Source organism: Pygoscelis adeliae, unplaced genomic scaffold, assembly GCF_000699105.1.
Source record: "Pygoscelis adeliae isolate BGI_AS28 unplaced genomic scaffold, ASM69910v1 Scaffold358, whole genome shotgun sequence".
NCBI lineage: Eukaryota > Metazoa > Chordata > Aves > Sphenisciformes > Spheniscidae > Pygoscelis > Pygoscelis adeliae.
This window is the reverse complement of record NW_008825429.1, coordinates 2,104,208-2,121,922: the sequence shown is the minus strand read 5'-3', so window position 1 is coordinate 2,121,922 and position 17,715 is coordinate 2,104,208. Positions and strand designations below refer to the sequence as shown.

The following is a 17,715-nucleotide window of genomic DNA, read 5'->3' as shown; positions in this document are numbered from 1 at the left end:
CAATGTGAATGGTACCTGCTGATCCTCTCCCACACTGCTCAGGCACTGCATGAGGACTACTGGTCCATATTCTTGCAGTGTCTGGGCTGCTGGCTTGATTTGTGAACAACCCAGATACTCAGACTCTGTAGTGCTTCACGCTCATGTCCAAGAGAACTGTTTATTATGTTTACATAGAGCATGAGCAATGTGGAAAACACTAGAAATATTGCATCAGTGGTTTGGTTTTTGGACAGCATTGGAAATGGCAATGCAGCTGCTCACGTCATGTCTGTATTACGAGGCATGTAATATGCCATGAGGAGCCAAAGCTTTGCGCTTTAGTTTGGGAAGTGCCCACCTCTGGCACGTTCACTGCTTGCTCTTCTAGTGCCACAGTTATGCTCTTAGCTGTCTGCTTTTCCTCAATTTCACTTGGAACTTGTAATTTTAGTACAAAAGCAGAGTTTTTGAAACCAATCCTGCTAATCCACGAGACTGTTCCCCCTCCCTTTCCTCCCCCCTCCTCCCATCCCATCCCAACTCATCCCATCCCCCATGCTCCCACCAACACATACCTCCTTCCCCTCCCTCTCACCCCGGTCACACAGCAAATATCCTGATGCTGCAGTTCCAAGCCATGTGTCCGCCCCAGCCTATGCAATCCAATGGTCTCTGACCAAGTCCCTTTGTTCAGACGTTAATACAAAACACACAATAGGAAAAAAACAAAACAAAAGGAGCCAGACACAAGAGGGAGACACACTGCCGGGCTCCAGCTCTGGCCTCTGAGCCCTTCAACTAAGCTCCACAGCAGCTAGGCTCTTGGGGTACCTCCTTTCACACTCAAGGCTGCAGGTCCCAAGGTTTCCAAGGTGCATAGGAAAAGGAAGAAAGGAAGTAAACTACAAGCCTGTTTCTGTTTTAGGTTCCCCCCCATCCCTTTCCCTCAACCCAATGGCTGCTGGAGGATATTCTTGACTCCGACAGGTCTTTTCCCGTCTTCCAGTGAGACCCTGCCTGGGGACCAGGTTCACTGTAAGTCACTGGTTCCTCTCTGGAACGTGGGCAATGGGTTTGGCAGTGAGGGAGGGAGCGGAGCACGTTGTGGGGGGACGACAGGCTTTTGTCTCACAGCAAGTGGGGGGGGGAGATGTCAGGGAAGGCGAGAGAAAAGAGCCAAAGGAAGCCGGTAAAGCTGGCCCTCTGCTTGATGTTTGTACTCAAGACTTCTCCTTGGGGCAGCTTCAGTGTGCCAGCGCCGGCCTGTTGTCCAGTCACCTCTCGCAGCCCTGCTGAGAGAAAGCACGTGGCGGGGTGCTTCCTGCTGCTTCGTCCTCTGGCTGGCTGCCCTCATGCCCGCTGGAGATCTCTGAGTCGCAGTCGAGCGCCTCATAGATGGTAGGCAGTGTGGTCTGCTGGCTGAGGCGCTTGCGCAGGCCCACGAGCAATGGCTGTGGCATGGAGGAGACATCCACGTTGTTGCCGAGGTCAACCCAGGCCAGGCAAGGGAACTTGTTCATGTCCTTCATGGTGTCAGTCAGCTCCTTCATGGTCGCCCGCGTCAGTCGGTTGCCATTGAGGGAAAGGTGAGTGAGCTTGGGTAGTGCCCAGAGGAAGGGCAGCAGCAGGCGCACCATGTCGTCATTCAGCTCGGTGAAACTCAGGTCCACAGAGGTGAGGTGGTCCCCATTGTTCTGCAGGTAGTAGGCCATGCGGTGGACATCCCGCATGGTCAGGGGGATCCCTGACAAATCCATGGAGTCCTGGCTCACCTTCTTCTGCAGGCTGGTCTTCAGGCTAATGATGGAAAGGGGTAAAGAGAGAAATCATTAAGGGGACCACTCTCATCCATCTCTCACCCAAGTGACAGATCACTTGGGACAGGGGAGAACACATTAACTACATGGGCTAGAACGTTAAGCAAAGGGTTAATGGGGCTTATTTGGGAAACAAGCACAATGTTTGCACCATGCCTCTGGGCGGACTGTGTCCTGGGGCTTTCCCATATATTCTCAGCACTTACTTACACATCAACTTTGCCAAAACTGGCTAAACACAGGATGCTAAAGTGTCTTCCACTAGCACATTTCAAAGGGTTTGTCTGTATGTGCACGTACAGATGCTCAGGCATGGAAAGCAAAAATAACCAAGGCAGGCAAACTTTCCAAGTGCATTGGTTTGCACCGTGTGGGGGCTGTTTGTGTGCTGCCTCTCCAGGTGAGTGCCAAGGCCTGTTGCAAAGAGACTGTGCTGCAGGGCTACTGCAGAGGACAGCAGTGTTAAAAGGCTGAGAAATGGATATTTTACCAGGAAAACAATCTATAGGCAAACTGCACTCCAGGAGCAGATTTACTGCATGTCCCTTTAAAAGCCTTCCCAAGCAGCACTAGTCGGTAAGCAGCACCAGTGGCTGCCTCTTTGGGTCTCTCTGGTCAGCAGGTCATCTGGGATCTGCTGCAGCTGTGAGGAGGTGGGGAGGGCATAAGGGTGCTAAAAGAAATCTAGAGAGTTGGTTTCAGATATCTCGTTTGCTCTCTGCCTGGCAAGTGGAGTAAGGAGGAGGTAGGCAAGCTGTACAGCAGGCAAAGCTGTGCTATGGGGTTGTTGGGTATGCAAAGGGAGTGGGATGTGGAGTTTTATGATGGACTGTGGGTTTGTGAGAGTGCTGTGAAAAGTGGGAGCTGTGGGGCTATAGGAGCTGGTGGGGATATGTTGCAAGATTGAGTAGAAATGTGTATTGGTGTAACATATGAGAACCTAATCCCTTAGTGTGAATGATATTAGTCTTGCTGTCCTTTCAGACACATCTAGCTTTAAGGATATGGGAGCCCTAGTAGGACCCCCACTAGTGTCATTAATCATGTGCTCAGTGGGTCTGTAAGTGCCTTGTTGAGCTTGGGAGGAGCAGGGTGGGCTAAGAATTAACCACCAATTTGAAGGTCCCCACTCTTCCTATCTGGCTCTCTGTAGTGTCCTGCACACCTGTGGCACAGCCAGTCCCTGAGAGCAATGGGTACATGGGGACATGCAATTTCCTTGGAGGAGGCTGCAGCACCGCAGGAGCTCCCATGGCAGGTGAGAATGTCCCTACGAGCCTTAGTGTTGCCAGGCCCTTCTGCAGTTGTGGAGAGGATGTGACGCTGCCTCTATAGCTTTGCTTTAAATATGCAGTTCATGGCATCCTGGAAATTTCAGTCCTTAATAATCCCCTATGAGCATGTGGTAATACAAGTGAATAAACGTGCATCAGTGCAGGCAACAGCCCTTCATGGACACATTCAACATTGGCAAACCTGTAGCTGTGCTTCCTCGTAGGAGCGTGAGGTGGAAAGACCTCATGGCCTGCCCTGTCAACTCTCGAGCCCACAAATTCCTGCTCTGTGTTTAGCAGCGTTTTGTTCAGGCTACTTCTATGTGTCCTTGTGCTTCCTGTGGGAATTCGCTGTGCAAGGCTGAGGTTGTATCTGCAAGCATGCATTTCAGCTAATGAGCTCTCATCGTAGGGAGGTAATAACAGCATGGAATAACTTACATTCGGACCTAAAGGTTTAAAAGAGCCTTATGTAGTACTTACTAAATGTTTATGCTTTACATGACCCAGACTACTCCTCAGTGGATCACGGGAGGGGCAAGGGGAGTAGTGCTTGTGCTGTACTGTCAAACAACAGAGACTGATGTACTGGTGAATTATAATTGGTCTGAAAGCACACACGTGAGTTCTCCAAAGGGCCTTCACTTGAAGATTCTCTCCAATATCAGAGCCCCAGAGACAGGACTGTGAAGAATTAATCAACCACATTGCCCATAGCAGCGGTGCAGTTCTCTTAGCTGCTACAATAGCAGTAGGAGTTCTGAACTGTGCATGCTGCAGTCTGGATGGCACTGGGCTAGCCTCCCTTTTCCTGGTAGTCCAAGGGATGCTTGCTATCAGCCCAGGCTGCCTGGGAGCTGTATTTCAACTCTCCTGGAAAAACAATGTGTGGGGTTTTTTGTATAGTTTGTCACCAACCGCTGGCAGTGGTGTAGCACAATCTACTACAAAAGAGGGTTCAACTTGTATAAAATCTCTCAGGGACTGGCCTTAAAGCTGGAAGAGTCTCAGGTCTCCCCTGGCACAACGTTATCCCTTTAGCTGTGCTAGATGTTTTATCTGGGTGTTTGATATGGAGTACTACTTGTTCTAGCAAAACCAAGCATCAAATTCATAGTGGAGGTGTGCATTCATATTGGTCAGATTAAGCAGGGAGAAATGAATCTTGAGTGTAAACCTGACTGCGTAGGGGAAATCGTCCCCTAGATCCAGTAGGGGCTGGGACAAGAGATGAGACAGAAGCCTTCTCTGGCCTGTATTGGTTTAGAGCAAGGCTTTGTTGGGGGGGTGAGGGGATACAGGATAAACAAGCATAGAAGCAAGCCTGTAATTACTTCAGTGCCTGTTTTGTGCAAACGCAGCCTGTGGCTCCTGGAAATTCTCTTCCCAGTTGCTGTCTACCCATGGCAGATCCTGGGTGAGGGGCAGAAAGGAGACATAAATGCGGGGGGGACACACTCCCCCCCGGCCCCAAGCCTTATCTGAATCTGTGCAAAGACTCCTCTGACCTTCCTATTGTAAAGCTACAAGGAACAAGCCTTAGAGCTCCCAGTTTGGGATGGGAACCAGGCTGGAGTGGAGACCACTGGAGGGCATGTCTGAGCCGGCACCGCTCCCTCTGCCGGGCCTCAGCATTCAGGTGCCGTTTTTCCTGCTGTGTCTGCAACAGCAGCTTTCTTAACAGGGGGTAAGTTTTAATGGCTCTTGGGGTCCCCTTTTGAGTGACTTGGCTCTAAGTGCAAACAGTGATAAGTGAGGGGAAGTGTCAGAAGGACAAAAGCACTGTGCTTGTCTGTCTTTCCCTGTTAAACCTCCCCTCCTGTCGACTCCTATGCAGGGACTGCAGTAATAAGTCATGGATCGTGCTCTGACCAGAGCAGGTAGCTTCTGCTGCTCTCCCCAGCAACAAGCCAGTACCCCAAGGAGGCTTAAATCAAGCAGACAAATTATCTTCCCGTAATTGATTCTCCAGACTGGACTGCTCCTGGCTGAATGTGCTTAAACCGTCCTGTCCTGTGCCAGAGCCCTCCCTCCCTCCTTTGCTGGCTTGTTTTTCTTTCCTTTCCTGTGTTTTTGCTGCTTCCTTTTGCCCTCATTGCTATACCTGCCAGGATGATTCTGGGCCTCCTATCTCAGTACTGTGGGCTCCTCCTGTGTTTAAGTTCTCTTGCCTATGAAAATGCCTCTTGTAGGGATGTGTCTGTAGAAGCCTCGCCCTGGTGGACATAGCCCCTAATGCTGCAGCCAGGCCCTCGGCTCTCTGGTAAGTGCTGAAGCATGAGATCTGACGCCCCACGCATGCTGTGAACCCTGGCAGCTCTCTTCCTCATCTCCTTGGTGTTTCTGTGCAGCTCCAAGAGGCGCAGCTAAATACCATCTCTGGGGCAGGGTACAGAGTAGCTGCCCACTCCTTCTCCTCTGTTGCTTTAGAGGTAAATATATCTGCTGTCAGAAAAAGGACAGGGAGATGTGGGTAGATGCTTTACTTCGAATTATCTGACACTTGGTATTTTTTTGGAGCTCTGCTAAGCTCTATTTCTCTTGGGGGGGGTGTCACGATACGCAGGACACCAAGCTCTCAGACACTTGTGCAGCAGCTGAGAAAATGCCAGGTTTATTTCCAGGGAAATGGGTCATCTATTATCCCCTAATTTCTGCAAGTAAAATAGGCTTAAAGATTGCTTCAGCTGCAGAAGCTTTTTTCTTTGTGTGAGACAAAACAGCTACTTAGCGACGTGGCTCTTGATGCCCATGGGACTTGTGGGCAGAGGACTGCAAAGCACTGGAGGCTGGATTAACCTAATGCTACCGCAGCTGGTGCTATGTGCAGATTTATAATTGTGGGGATTTGCATCGAACGAGGATCTGGACCCTGGATGCAGGGAAGCAGACTGTGTTTGTATTATGTGCAGCAAGCTTAGAGAGGAAACAACCCCCCACTCCCTCACATGCTGGAGAAATGGCTGCAAGTGAGAAATTCTGTGAAACTTTGAGCAAGAAGCAAGGGCAATCCGCAGCCTGTCCCCTACTGCCTGCATGGAGCTAGTTGCAGCATCCAGTGAGGACTGGTGCCTGCCTGCCCTCCTGTGTATAACGGATCAGCGCCCTGCTTGAAACCCTAGTCCAGCCCTCCTGAGGGATGAGAGCTTTTCTAGGTACATCTCCTTGTTTCTCATGTGAAACAAGTTGTTCCTTGCATCGTTCCCAACTCTTTCCTTGGGGTCTGACCTTTCTCCCACTTATCCCTTCCCTAGGTGCCAACTCTATTCTTCAGCGGGTATTAGCCAGCAGTCCCCAGGCTGCACCATGAGCTTGGCCATATGAGATCCACCCAGGATCAGTCCAGACAGCGTAGGGGTCTGAGTGACCTGCAGGTGTTGGAAGAAGGTTTTCTCTCTCTCAATCAGAAATGTGGGCCGGGAAAGGGATGAAACCATCTCGTGTCTCCCTTGGCTTTTTTCTGGGATAAAAATCATCTTCTCCCCACACAAGGCTCAGTCACTGTTCCTGCCTCCTGGGAACTCAGCTAACGTAAGCAAATTCAGAGCTGTCTTGAGATGAAACAGTTAGGAGACCTGAAATTAATTGCTAGTTGTTTGTCTCCAGGACCTGTTCCAAGGGGCCTAACCCTTAGGCCCTCTTCCAAGTGCTTCTCTGAGTCCATGAAGCTGAGGGCTCAGCACACTTCTTTATTAGCCCTGAATCCCTTCAACTTCTTGCTCATCAGCTAAAGTCTTTGGTGGCTGCAGGGAAGGGGTGTAATGGCTCCTGATTGTTGCTCTGGTGGGACTTGCAGGAGCCACAGCTGTGCTTGACCTCTTGTTAGCTTTGTGGGGTTTGGAGGAGCTTGTTCAGCCCAAGAATGTTCAGGTTCCTGGAGTCCCAGCCTCATTTCCTTGTCTCCATGCTATGGAGAGAGACTGGGAGGAGACGGTAAGAGTCAGATAGGATTCCAGTAATGAGGGGTGCCCACTACTCCCTGCCTGCCTCTCTAGGGAATTACCAGCTTTCTCCACCTCTCCCTCTTATTTTTACATTTAATTTGCCTCCAAATGTAAAATTTTCCTGATACCAGAGACTCCCATCACTGTGCATTCCCTCCTTCATTAACAGGCACTGCCAGTAGTGGCTAATTAGCCATGAGCCAGGTATCTCTTGGCTGCTCTTTCTTGCATAGAACCTAGTGACAGGCATGTTGGGATGGCTTCTCTGCTTTGAGCAGTGATTTAGGGGATCGACTCCGGGCTTTTTAATCACCTGCTTAGCATAATCTGCTTGTTTTGCTTCCCTGTGGCACAGGGTGCTGCTGTGCAGGGCTGGCTTTAGCTGCCTCTAGTGAGACATAAAAAAGGAAAGAGAAGCCTCAAAAGCACTGACCTAGACTAACCCAGCCTGAGCTGTTCTGAGGCTGGGCCCAGCACCTCCGTAAAGATGGAGGCAGTGCACAAACAGGCCACTTCCATGAGAATTCCCTTAGTCACATCTCCATCCTTGCACCCAAGCTCTTTTCATCAACTGTGTGGAGATCCCTCACTGTGGAGAGAAGGGAGTGCAAAGGTGGCCTTTCTCCTACTGCCCTCTCTCTGCAACTGGGATGGGACATGGATATCTGTAGGTGATGATGCAGCCGAATGCCTCTCCTCCTCCTGGCTCTGCTGTTTTTTTCCTTAAAGAGGTGTTCCAGAGAGCTGTGAACCTTTGGCCTTCCTCCTACTGCCACTTGATCCATCCAAGACCTCTGGTTGTTTCCCCTCATTATTTAGGTCGATCCTAGCAAAGCAGGGAGTAATGCTACCTCCTCACTGTAAATGTCAGGTATCAGCCTATGTCCTTGTCAGACCTTCAACTGTGTAAAAGTCATGAAGGCACAAGGTCTCTGCTGATTCCCTTTAGCTACCATCTGCCACCCAGCCTCCATTATTTCACTCATTGTCTCTCTCTCCATCAAAGTGTCCTGCTTCTCCTGCCTGTTAGTCTTGGACTCTTTTTTCTGATCTGCGACAGGGCAGTGTCAAGCTGCTGGATTACCCTTTCTACCATCTCCAACAGCCTTTGCAGATGGACCTGCCTCTTGATGCTGCTGGGGACCCTGATCATAGGTAGTGTTTGGGTCTCTCTGCACTGTAAGATGAGGGGAGGGGACAGTTCCTGCCTCGGTCCACAATTTATTCACCAGCTCATGTCTGTCCAGCTGACATCTCTGTGAGCAGCAGCTTCTTGAAAAAATTGTGTGGGGCAGTTCCTGTACTCCCATATGACTATTACCATGTGGCTTTAGTTAACTGACTGGTATTCCCGAACTTGGCTTCCTATCTCTAGAGCAGGAATTATGGTGCCTATTTACCCTGTTGCATAAGGGTGACATGAACCTCTAGTTAATATTCACCTCATGCCATGTGAAGGCTAGGATCTAATCTGCCAGAGCTGTCATCTGCAGCCCTGAGTGGTGTTTTCAAGGAGGAAAAAAAACCCAAAACAAAGATCAAAAGCCGTTTGGAGCTGTTTCCTTGCAGTCTTCTAGACACAAGTGCTTTCATTGCATTTTAGAAGTGCATCTAATGTTGCAATGTCTGAACAGTGCACATCAATATCTGAGAAACAGAGCAATGAGCCCAGAAGGGATACTCTGTTCTCCACTGAGCTTTGGATTAGCCAAGATGTTTCAAAACGAAATTCACTCAGATGAGCAAAGTAAAACTGTGGTGAGACTTGTGAAAAGGAAGGCCTGGATGCATACAGTTTAGGAGTTACTAACTCCATGCACACAGCTGCCTTTGCTCTTCCAGAACCAGTCACTGTGACAAATCTGGGATTTTTTTCTGTGCTAGGAACACCGTGGTTGTAAAGATCACTTTGTGTTTACTGCCTGCATGTTTTGTGGAGTCAGGTTTGATCCTTTGCACTCAAGAAAGAAAGTAGTTACACAGAAGTAGCCAGCTTTGGGGATGATGCAAGTGGAAGATACATAAGGTTCCCTGATGTGGCTTTGCCAAGACATCTCAGTTGTAATCCACAGCTGCTTGATTGCAGTACTAGGCTGTGATCTAGCTCTCCAGACAAATGTTGCCTTCACCTGGTACCCTTCTCCCTCTCCACTCTGAATTGCAGTCCAGTGTGGCTTTGCCCTCAAAGTAATACACTCCTGGATTCAGGGATGCAGACGGTGGCACTTGCACTAGAACACGTAGTTCTCCTGCAATGCTGAATTAAGGAATCCTCAAGACTTCTGAAAACAAGAATTAATAATATCCAAAAATTCTGCATCTGTCAAAATAACACAGAAGTGGTGTTGATAGCCTGAAAAGCCTATGTCTGCAGAGAGGAGCATTTCTTAATCCATTACTCTTTACACTATAAACATCAATTTAATGAGAAAGCGAAGCTGGAGTTATACAACACTCTAGGATGTATTCTGCTCATTAAGTGTGACTGATCTATACAACTGTAAAATGGTGCTAAAACTGAATTCCCGTTAGGATATAAGGGACTGACAATTGTGCAGTAAAGTCATGCTGGTCCCTGCTGTGGAAATCTTATCTTCCAGCTTTTGAGTTTTTAATTTTAAAACCCCCAGTCAATCCCCCAAGAGCTCGACCTCACTGTTTGGTTAGGCAGCCAACCCAAGCAGGGTCAGCTGCAAGGTGGGGTGCAGGCTGTTGACTGGAAGCTGCAGACCTGAGACAGGATTTTGCAGGAAAGGAGAATTGAACCCTTTGCTTTCAGTGTGGCAAACCTACCCGGGTATCACCTGGGCAGCTGAAATAGTCTCGTTGGGTGGCTGCACAGCTGACACTGCTAACCCTTCATTGTACAAGGCAGACAGCCACTGTCAGGAACCCACTAGCATGGGCGCAGAGGGCAAACTGCCTCCCAGCATCACCTTTGACAGTTTAATCAAGCAGAGAAACCAGACACAGCCTGGGCTGGATCTCTCCTCCTTGCTTCAGCTGCCGTTGCACTGAGTCCACTGTGCTGCAATAAGCTTTCTCCTTCCACGCTTCTGTATGGACTCTGCTTCTGGCCTTGGGCATTCAGCTGATAATAGCATGTGGCCTGACTTCTCTCCCAGACTCAGGGCCAGGTGCCATATTACAGTCACTTCTGTCGGTAGCTCTTTAGAGGAATGGCTAAACAGGATAAAGAGCAGCCCAGTGTGTCCTGTGCAAGGCACATTGCACCTTTGCTGCAGTCATAGCCCTGGGTTGAATACATCAGTATTTAAGGTGGTAGTGGAAGCAGGTGGGGCCTCTGGCTTTAGTGGTGAGCAGGTTTGTGGTTAAGCGTGTCTAGAGGAACATATCTGTGTGTATCTGGAGGCTCTTGCATTTGATGCTTTGCTGACTTAGTCTATTTGTTAATATTTAGTATCTGGTTGGGCTCTATAGCATGAATAGCATAAGACTATTCCTGCTTGGTGGAAGTATGATTGGTTCTTAATAGAGTTTACAGTTCCAGATGTCCTGGCATTGCTGTGTATCGAAACAGGAGAAATGTATCTTATCCTTTCTGCTTTATGAGTTCATGGGTGGCTCAGGTTTGTACTTGCTGGGTGTTTTGGGTCCCACTGATAGTAGATGGGGACATAATTACAGGTAGTTTGTTTCTGACCCACTGGTTTGCTATTTGGCAGTGGGGGAGGAACACCTGATGTGTGATCTGGCTCCAGTATTGCAGGTCCTTTCCACCACCCATACCACATCTCCGTAACAGCCCAAACATAATTAAAACCTGGCAGATGCTCTAAGCTCTCTGTATGGCTGGGCTTGTTAATTATCTCCCGGACCCATCTGACATGCTGCCAGAAAGCAGAAATCGCATTTCAGAAGAGAACAAGGGTGTCCTGCATCAGCTCTGTGAAAACCAGAAGCCAAAGCCCAGGAGACTGCAAAAGCGAGAGGAGAATTCAGTTCCTGAATGTGGTCTCCACACACTGATTCCTCCCTGCTGTCCCAAATCCCCACTAGATTTTAGAAATGCCTTCAAAGTATTGCTGCTACACCCTTGCTTTTTACAGAACCTTGAAGGCAGGAAGGGTGCAAGCCAAGGGCACGAGTTCAGAGACAGAGATTGTAGTAACATACTCCCCCTAGCAGACAGAGGGAAGTGGAGAATTCAGATCAGGTAAAAACAGCCTGGCTGGACAAAACTAGGTCCTGGTATCTCCAAATGAAGCTGCTATTTCTTGCCTTCCTGCTACTGGCAACAACCATTTTCTTGCAGTGACCTCAGATGCCAACTCTGCAAACTGCAAACCAGTTCGTCTCCAGTCTTAAAAGAGGAAGCTCTGCTGTTTAATATTTATCTATTAATATTTATATCTTTATATTTAATATTTATATATTAATGTTAACACATATAATCAAAATTTTGTGCCTTATGTAACACCTTGCAACTGGGCCTGGCTGCCAGGCAGGGCCACCCATGTTAGACCTATATTTCCCTCTGCTGTGCATCGCCTTGCTGCCCTCTCCCTGCTTGTGCTCACAGATGCTCTGTACCTGGTCATTACTTTGGGCCTGACCCCTCTGTGTGGGATTTGGGCTCATGGGGCCCAGAGCTCTTCCTCTGGACACAGACCTGCTCTCTGTGTCGTTAGTAAGTGATGAGTTTGCAGCAGGCAGTCCTCCACCCTCCCAGGGCTGTGCAGTCAGAGGGAACACCTCCAGTCTGACAGTCCAGCTGGAGCAGAGGTTTGTTCTGCCTGCAAACAGGAGTGTGGGGGCAGAGGGTTGAGTTTAGGTAGTGCCAGGGAGGGATTTCTCACTTGGAAAACCAGAACGAGGCCGGGTTTCAGCAAAAGGGAGCTTGGAAAGGAATGGAGACAGCCACCCTCTGTAGGGCTCTCCCTGTCTCCAGCAATTCTTATCTTTAAGCCTCTCTTCTCTGTCTTGGGAGGGGACAGGGATGAGGTCAGACCTGCATCTCCAGTGCTCTGCAGGATCCCATAGGGACAATGTAATCTAACTGAGTGGGTCTGGAAAAGGACTTGCTCGGTTCTGGTCCCTCAGTCTTGTTCTGTGCTGTGGTTCCCACCTGCAAACTGGCACAAACAGTCCTGCCCTGTGGGGTGCTGGGGATGAGAGCATTGAAAGTCACAGAGGGCTCAGATTCAGTGGCAAAGTGGGGCTACAGGTATGAGAGGCAGATGGCCTGGAAATTCTGGTATTAGGGATTTTATTCCTTAAGACACACTGGGGATCTGCCTCGGAGTCAGAATGAAAGGTGTGATGGAAATGTCAGTTCCCATGGGGGATTTTAAGTTACTGGCACATGCATCAAAGACTCTGAAAGTCTCAGGAAAGCCTAAGGCCATTCTCAGAGTGCTGCCAATTTTGCGTTTCTTCTTACCCAATCCTGCATTTATTCCTGTGAAGCTAATAGGGCTGACATGAGCTCCTCTTTTCTTAGTTACTTCTCTGTCTTTTCTTCAGCCACTGGTGATCTGTGTCACAGGAACAGGTTTTGCTCAAAGAAAATGAGGAGAGAAGGGGTAGATTTAAAAAAAAGTAGGGATTGCTCTTTATCTGGCTAGAAAAGCCACCAAGTGTCAAGGAGAGAACAAGTGTGGGTGTCTGAATATGTTTGTAGTAGTGGAAAGCAGCTGCTATCCGGTAGCTGTCTGTGGCCAACGTGCCACAGAGTCGGGTTCCCTGTGCGTGAGGCTCTGCATCATCTCTGGTCCCTCTCCTGGTCCTTGCAGAGAAGTGGGAGGTAAGTAAGGATGGTCACCTCTCTGCCAGCCACCCCAGAGTGGTTCCTACTGAATGGGGTGATCAGCTTGTGGTAAGTGCCTCATAATGGGAGACCTTCCCCGCAGGCAGGGAAGTTATACTGGGATAGACAAGGACAAAGAGGGATGTAGAGCTGGGGGCTGGCTCAGCTCGGCACATGGGGGTGTGTATCTGCAAGGCTGCCAGCTTTAGCCGTGTTCCTAGAGGCAAACACCCTGCAGGCTCTGCCGGGAAGGTTGTCTGCACTGTGCAATCACCATTTCAGTGGGATTGATTTCAGTGCACTTGGGAGAGGTTGAGGAACTGTAAGACTACATAAAAAGGAGGAAACAGCAAACCAGATCGGGGAGAGGGGTGTTGGCACTGACCCTGTGCCATTTGGCTGAGGTTTTCTAAGAGACTGAGCAGAGGCTGCCATGCAGATTTTTAAGTCCTGCCCTTCTCTGAGAAGGGCTGTAGTGGCAGACTGGGATAGTGCTTGGCTGCAGCACGGTTTCTCCTGGCAGATCCCCTTCCATGCCCATCCACACTGTCCCTGCCAGGCGGCTTACCACACTTGGGACTTCCTCCGGGGCATGCCATGCCGGTGCCATTTCGAGTGGGGAGTTAGGTGGTAAATCAGCTGCCTGCAGATCCTGTCTGAGGATTTCCAGGGGTCGTATTCCTGAAAGCAAAGAGACAGCTTAGCCTCTGTGTGCACCACAGCAAGAACAGGAGGCAAGGGAGAGGACAGAGGAAGATGGGAAAGGAACAGATGTGGTAGTGGAGCAGGGGAATGTATATGGAGGAGGAGATGAAGAGAAGAGGAAAAGAGGATGAGAGAGGAATGGTGAGAAGGCCTGAGATGCCTCTCTGCCACAATCCGTCTCCTCCTGGGGTGGAGGAGGAGCAGTAGGAGCTCTGCACTGCCAGGAAGGACCACAGCCCAACCAGCATGTTCCTGCCCAGAGTGGGGCTACAATTTCACACCCTACCAAGGAGCAAGTGGAGCTTAGAAGAGGGGATTATTTTCTAGAGCTGTGGTAGTGGGTCCTGCTCTAGGCCAGGCAACACCCAGGAAGGCGGGGGTGGCTGACAATGCGAGAAGGGCTCTGTGCAGGGAACCCCTATGCCCTTTTCTTCAAAAGGTCTCCACTTTCAAAAAAGCCCAATGTGGCGACAGCATGGGTGTCTCAGCTCCTTGCTGCTGTATCCTCAGCAGCACCCGTCGCCAGCTGGGCAGACAAGCTGCCAACTCATTGTGTTACAGGACTATGCTAAATTTCTATCAATTACCTTGTTGCCATGCCTCCCAAACTCTAACTGCATACTGTCTTTGGACTGACCATCTGTCCCCCTCGTGTAAAGTTCAGCAGTCAGCACCCTTGCCCCATCCCCCAGGTGCTTCTTGCTGGGAGAGGTGTGCCCTGGGACATCCGTGCTTCTCCTGCAGCAGCACCCTGACTCCGTTCCCTCCCATGCTCCAGCTGGGAGATGCTGGGACAGGGGACCAGCGAGTTCCCCATACTCCATCTTACTTCCTTGCAGTCCTTTCTGCTCCTGGAGGTTTGGGAGCTTCCCAATGCCAGCAGTTCCCTCCAGCCCCTGCTGTAACTCATCAGGAAAAGATGGCACCAAGATGGTTGCTGCTTTCCTGGGTTTATTTTTGCATGCATTCTCTATTGCCATGACTTTGAACAGCACCTCTCTTTCTCTGGTGAAGCAGAATGGCAAATGGCAGCTGCTGAAGGCTGGGATTTCTGCCCCCTCTATCATATTTTCCAAATGCTGACAGACACCTGCCCTCCAGCCGTGGTGCAACATGTGCATTTAGGGATCTGATAGGTAAACATATAGTAAAGCTGTCAGGGAATATGCTAATTTATTCTTTATTGCAAGCGGTTAAAGTGCTGTACTGTGGGCCAACAGCTGCACTGTGACTTCCCTCAGCAGTCACTGAATCAGCTGAACTCCCCAGGGATGCACTGCCAGCATGTGGCCGTTCTGCTGTGCCAAGTGGAGAGGGATCCCAGCCTTAGTGCTTAGCTGAAAACCCCCTGATCCCTGTCCCAGCTCCCCTAGGATCCCCAGAGACTAGCCCATGCCCTTGGGTTAGGTGCCTTGTTCTAGGCTACTACTGTGCTGCCAAGGCTGCAACCGGCACCCTGTTGTCACCTACAACAGCAAACCTTTCCAAATGGGTGCACATGCACACCACGCCTCAGCACAGAAGCTGGCACGATGCTCTGCAAGCGTTTGTTGGCTCACAACTGAGAATTACACTCCTGTTCCTTCCCGTGTCCTCACTGATTTAATTTCCACAGACAGACTGGGAATTGCACTCAGCCTGCTTGCCTGTAATGCAGTTACACCCACCAGATGCTCAGCCAGGGTCAGAGAGGGGATGTGGTCTGCCAATGTTTGTGCTGGGAAGGGTGCTAGTGCTGTAGGGTGCTGAGTCTCTCCAACCCCTTAAACTCCTGTTGGCTTTGAGGGGCAGCTCAGGTGATCAACGTCTTCCTTCGGAATGGGGAAAATCTTATCTATATAATGGTACATGTGTCATTGCAGATAAGCATGTGTATCTGTAAGACATGAAAATAGAGGGGGGTATATGCCAGTATATAAAAATTGTAGTGTGTTATCTGCTAGGCACCTGAGTACTGGAGTAGGGTAACGTCCCCTCATGCTGCCTCCCCTGAAGAGCACGGCACAGCACGAGGTTGGAAATGGCCTGGCAGAACAGCTGGAGATGAGGTCAAGTGAAGCATGGTTAAGAGGTACTACTGCTGCAACCCAACCTCCTTCCTTTTTAGATGCTTATAAAATTTGCACAAAATTACACTTGAAAAAAAGATTTTTCGGGCTGCATTGCAGCCCAATGATGAAGATTAAACTTTGGCTAAATGTGATTTGGCTATTGAGACCTGACTGGTTAATTGTTATCAGAGAGCCTCAGGAGATGGCAGAACAAGGTTAGAAATGCCACTAATCTACACCAGGCATTCAATGTATTCCCTAGGGTGCTGCTGTTTGCTCTGAGCTGTGTGTACTTAATATCTCCCTTTGAATAAAGAAATTAACTCTATTGCTCTCCTTATAAAGCAAACATGACACTTGCCAAGCCTGATGAGCAAATGAATGTATTGCAAATCCAAGTATTTGTGGGGGCAAAGGGTAACAGAAGTAGATGCTGGTGTTGCAGTGGGACTGTGGTATCTGTGATGTTTGTCTGCACTCAGCCTTGCCTTTCTTTGTCTCTGCTCTCCTCATTCTCTGAAGGAAAGTGCCAGAGCAGTGCAGGGATACTGTGCATGTAACACATTTGCTTCTTGAACCCTGAGTTGCAATATATTCCTATGGCACCATTCTTTACTTGGGAGGTTATAGGGGGGATGTAATGCTGGGTTAGGGAAATTACATATGGCAAAGGGCCTGGGAAGAGAGAGGTTCTTGTCCTCCTCCTGCAGAGGCACCAGCCTGGCCAGATGTGCAGAGATCTCTGTTCCCCTCTGCAGCCCCATAAGCCCCCCATAAGCTAGCTGCTTTGAACCTCTGGGGCATAGCAGTGAATATGGCACCACCATCCACCCCATACGTTTTTATCTGGCCTGTACCCTGTCATCAAGTTTACTATTGGCACAAAAAGTAAATTCCTGATTTCTGTGTGCATAACTGCCCCCTCCTTCAGTTGCATATGTGTTCTGAGGTAGTTTTAACTGATTTCTACAGAAATATGCACAACAGTTTATATGCTACCACTCCAAGGGCATACACTGGCTGGTTCTGAAGGATTGCAGAGCACCACCCAGCACAAGCCACCCCATTAGGGCTCTCTGCATCAGTGCTGTGTTGCAAAATGTCCATTGAGCTGAGGGAAGGGTTCACCTTTTTGGGACACTGCAGATCTCTAGCAAGGCTCATCAGCAAGTCATGGGAGATGGGATCCACCAAGTTGAGGAAAGTTGCATTTTTATAGAGCACTTCATTGAGGAATGTTCCTTCCAGTCCCAGGTCCTACAAGAAAAACACGGTCAGTCAGATACATGGGCTCCTTTGGAGCTATAACCATGAGGTGTTTTGAAACCAGAAAGTAAATCCCATGAGGTGCCAGCTGGTTGCTCGATACAGGAAACTATCCAACAAAGGTGAAGCAAGCTGTGTCTGACCCAGCATTACTGTGATGGGGGATGTGGACAGCCAGAGAGCTGAATGAGATGCAGTGTTAAGTTGAGCTAGTCAGCCTAGGGACTGACCGCCTTGTTTCCACCTACCACAGGAAGGTGAGAATGGTATCATTTCCAGGCTGGCTGGAGCCCAGAGAGAATTAGCTCCAGAGAAACTCACAGTTTTGTCAGCCTCTATGTGTGAATCTGCTGAAGAAGCTGAGCAGGAAGGCTGGCTCTAAACCTGTTTCTCCAATCTCAGCTTTTCTGGAAGAATCAAACCTTTCTCAGGTATTTAGATACTGCCATGCACCCTGGTGGTGGCTGGCTAGCAAAAGTCCTGCCCATCAGTATGAGTTTAGCTGTGCTTTGAAGTTCTCAGTAAGTGCTAAGCACTGGCAGTATTGCCTTTCAGGGTGTAATGGTAAATTTATAGATAGCTCTACATGACAGTCATGGGGAATCCTCTTCCCATCTTCCACAGTGTGAGCTGGGGGAACAGCTGTGGTCCATGCAACTTACCTGCATGGACCAGGGTATGGGGCACCTTTGGACATGCTGGAAGAAACCTCAGCATGCTTGGGAACAAAAAGCCTCTCCAGGGGCCAGATGGGCGATACTGCAAAGAACTAAGCCGTTTCTTGCTAAGAGGAAAGCTAAGATCTAATATATGACATAGTTATTACAATCAGGAGGTACCACAGAGCTGTGGTGAAAAAAAAAAAGCATCTGGGAAAGAGAGATCCCATACTCACATGAAAATAAC

The 17,715-nt window shown here is 49.3% G+C and overlaps 1 protein-coding gene across 1 annotated transcript; it reads right to left on the bottom strand.

Moving 5' to 3' along the window:
- Window positions 1-1,125: 1,125 nt before the first annotated feature.
- LRRC75B (leucine rich repeat containing 75B) lies at window positions 1,126-17,477 on the bottom strand. Its single transcript, XM_009330853.1, has 4 exons — window positions 17,472-17,477; window positions 16,672-16,800; window positions 13,356-13,468; window positions 1,126-1,779 (listed from the first exon to the last, which is right to left on the bottom strand). The coding sequence occupies exons 1-4, from the start codon at window positions 17,475-17,477 to the stop codon at window positions 1,257-1,259; spliced, it is 771 nt and encodes a 256-aa protein (XP_009329128.1). The 3' UTR covers window positions 1,126-1,256.
- Window positions 17,478-17,715: the final 238 nt, after the last annotated feature.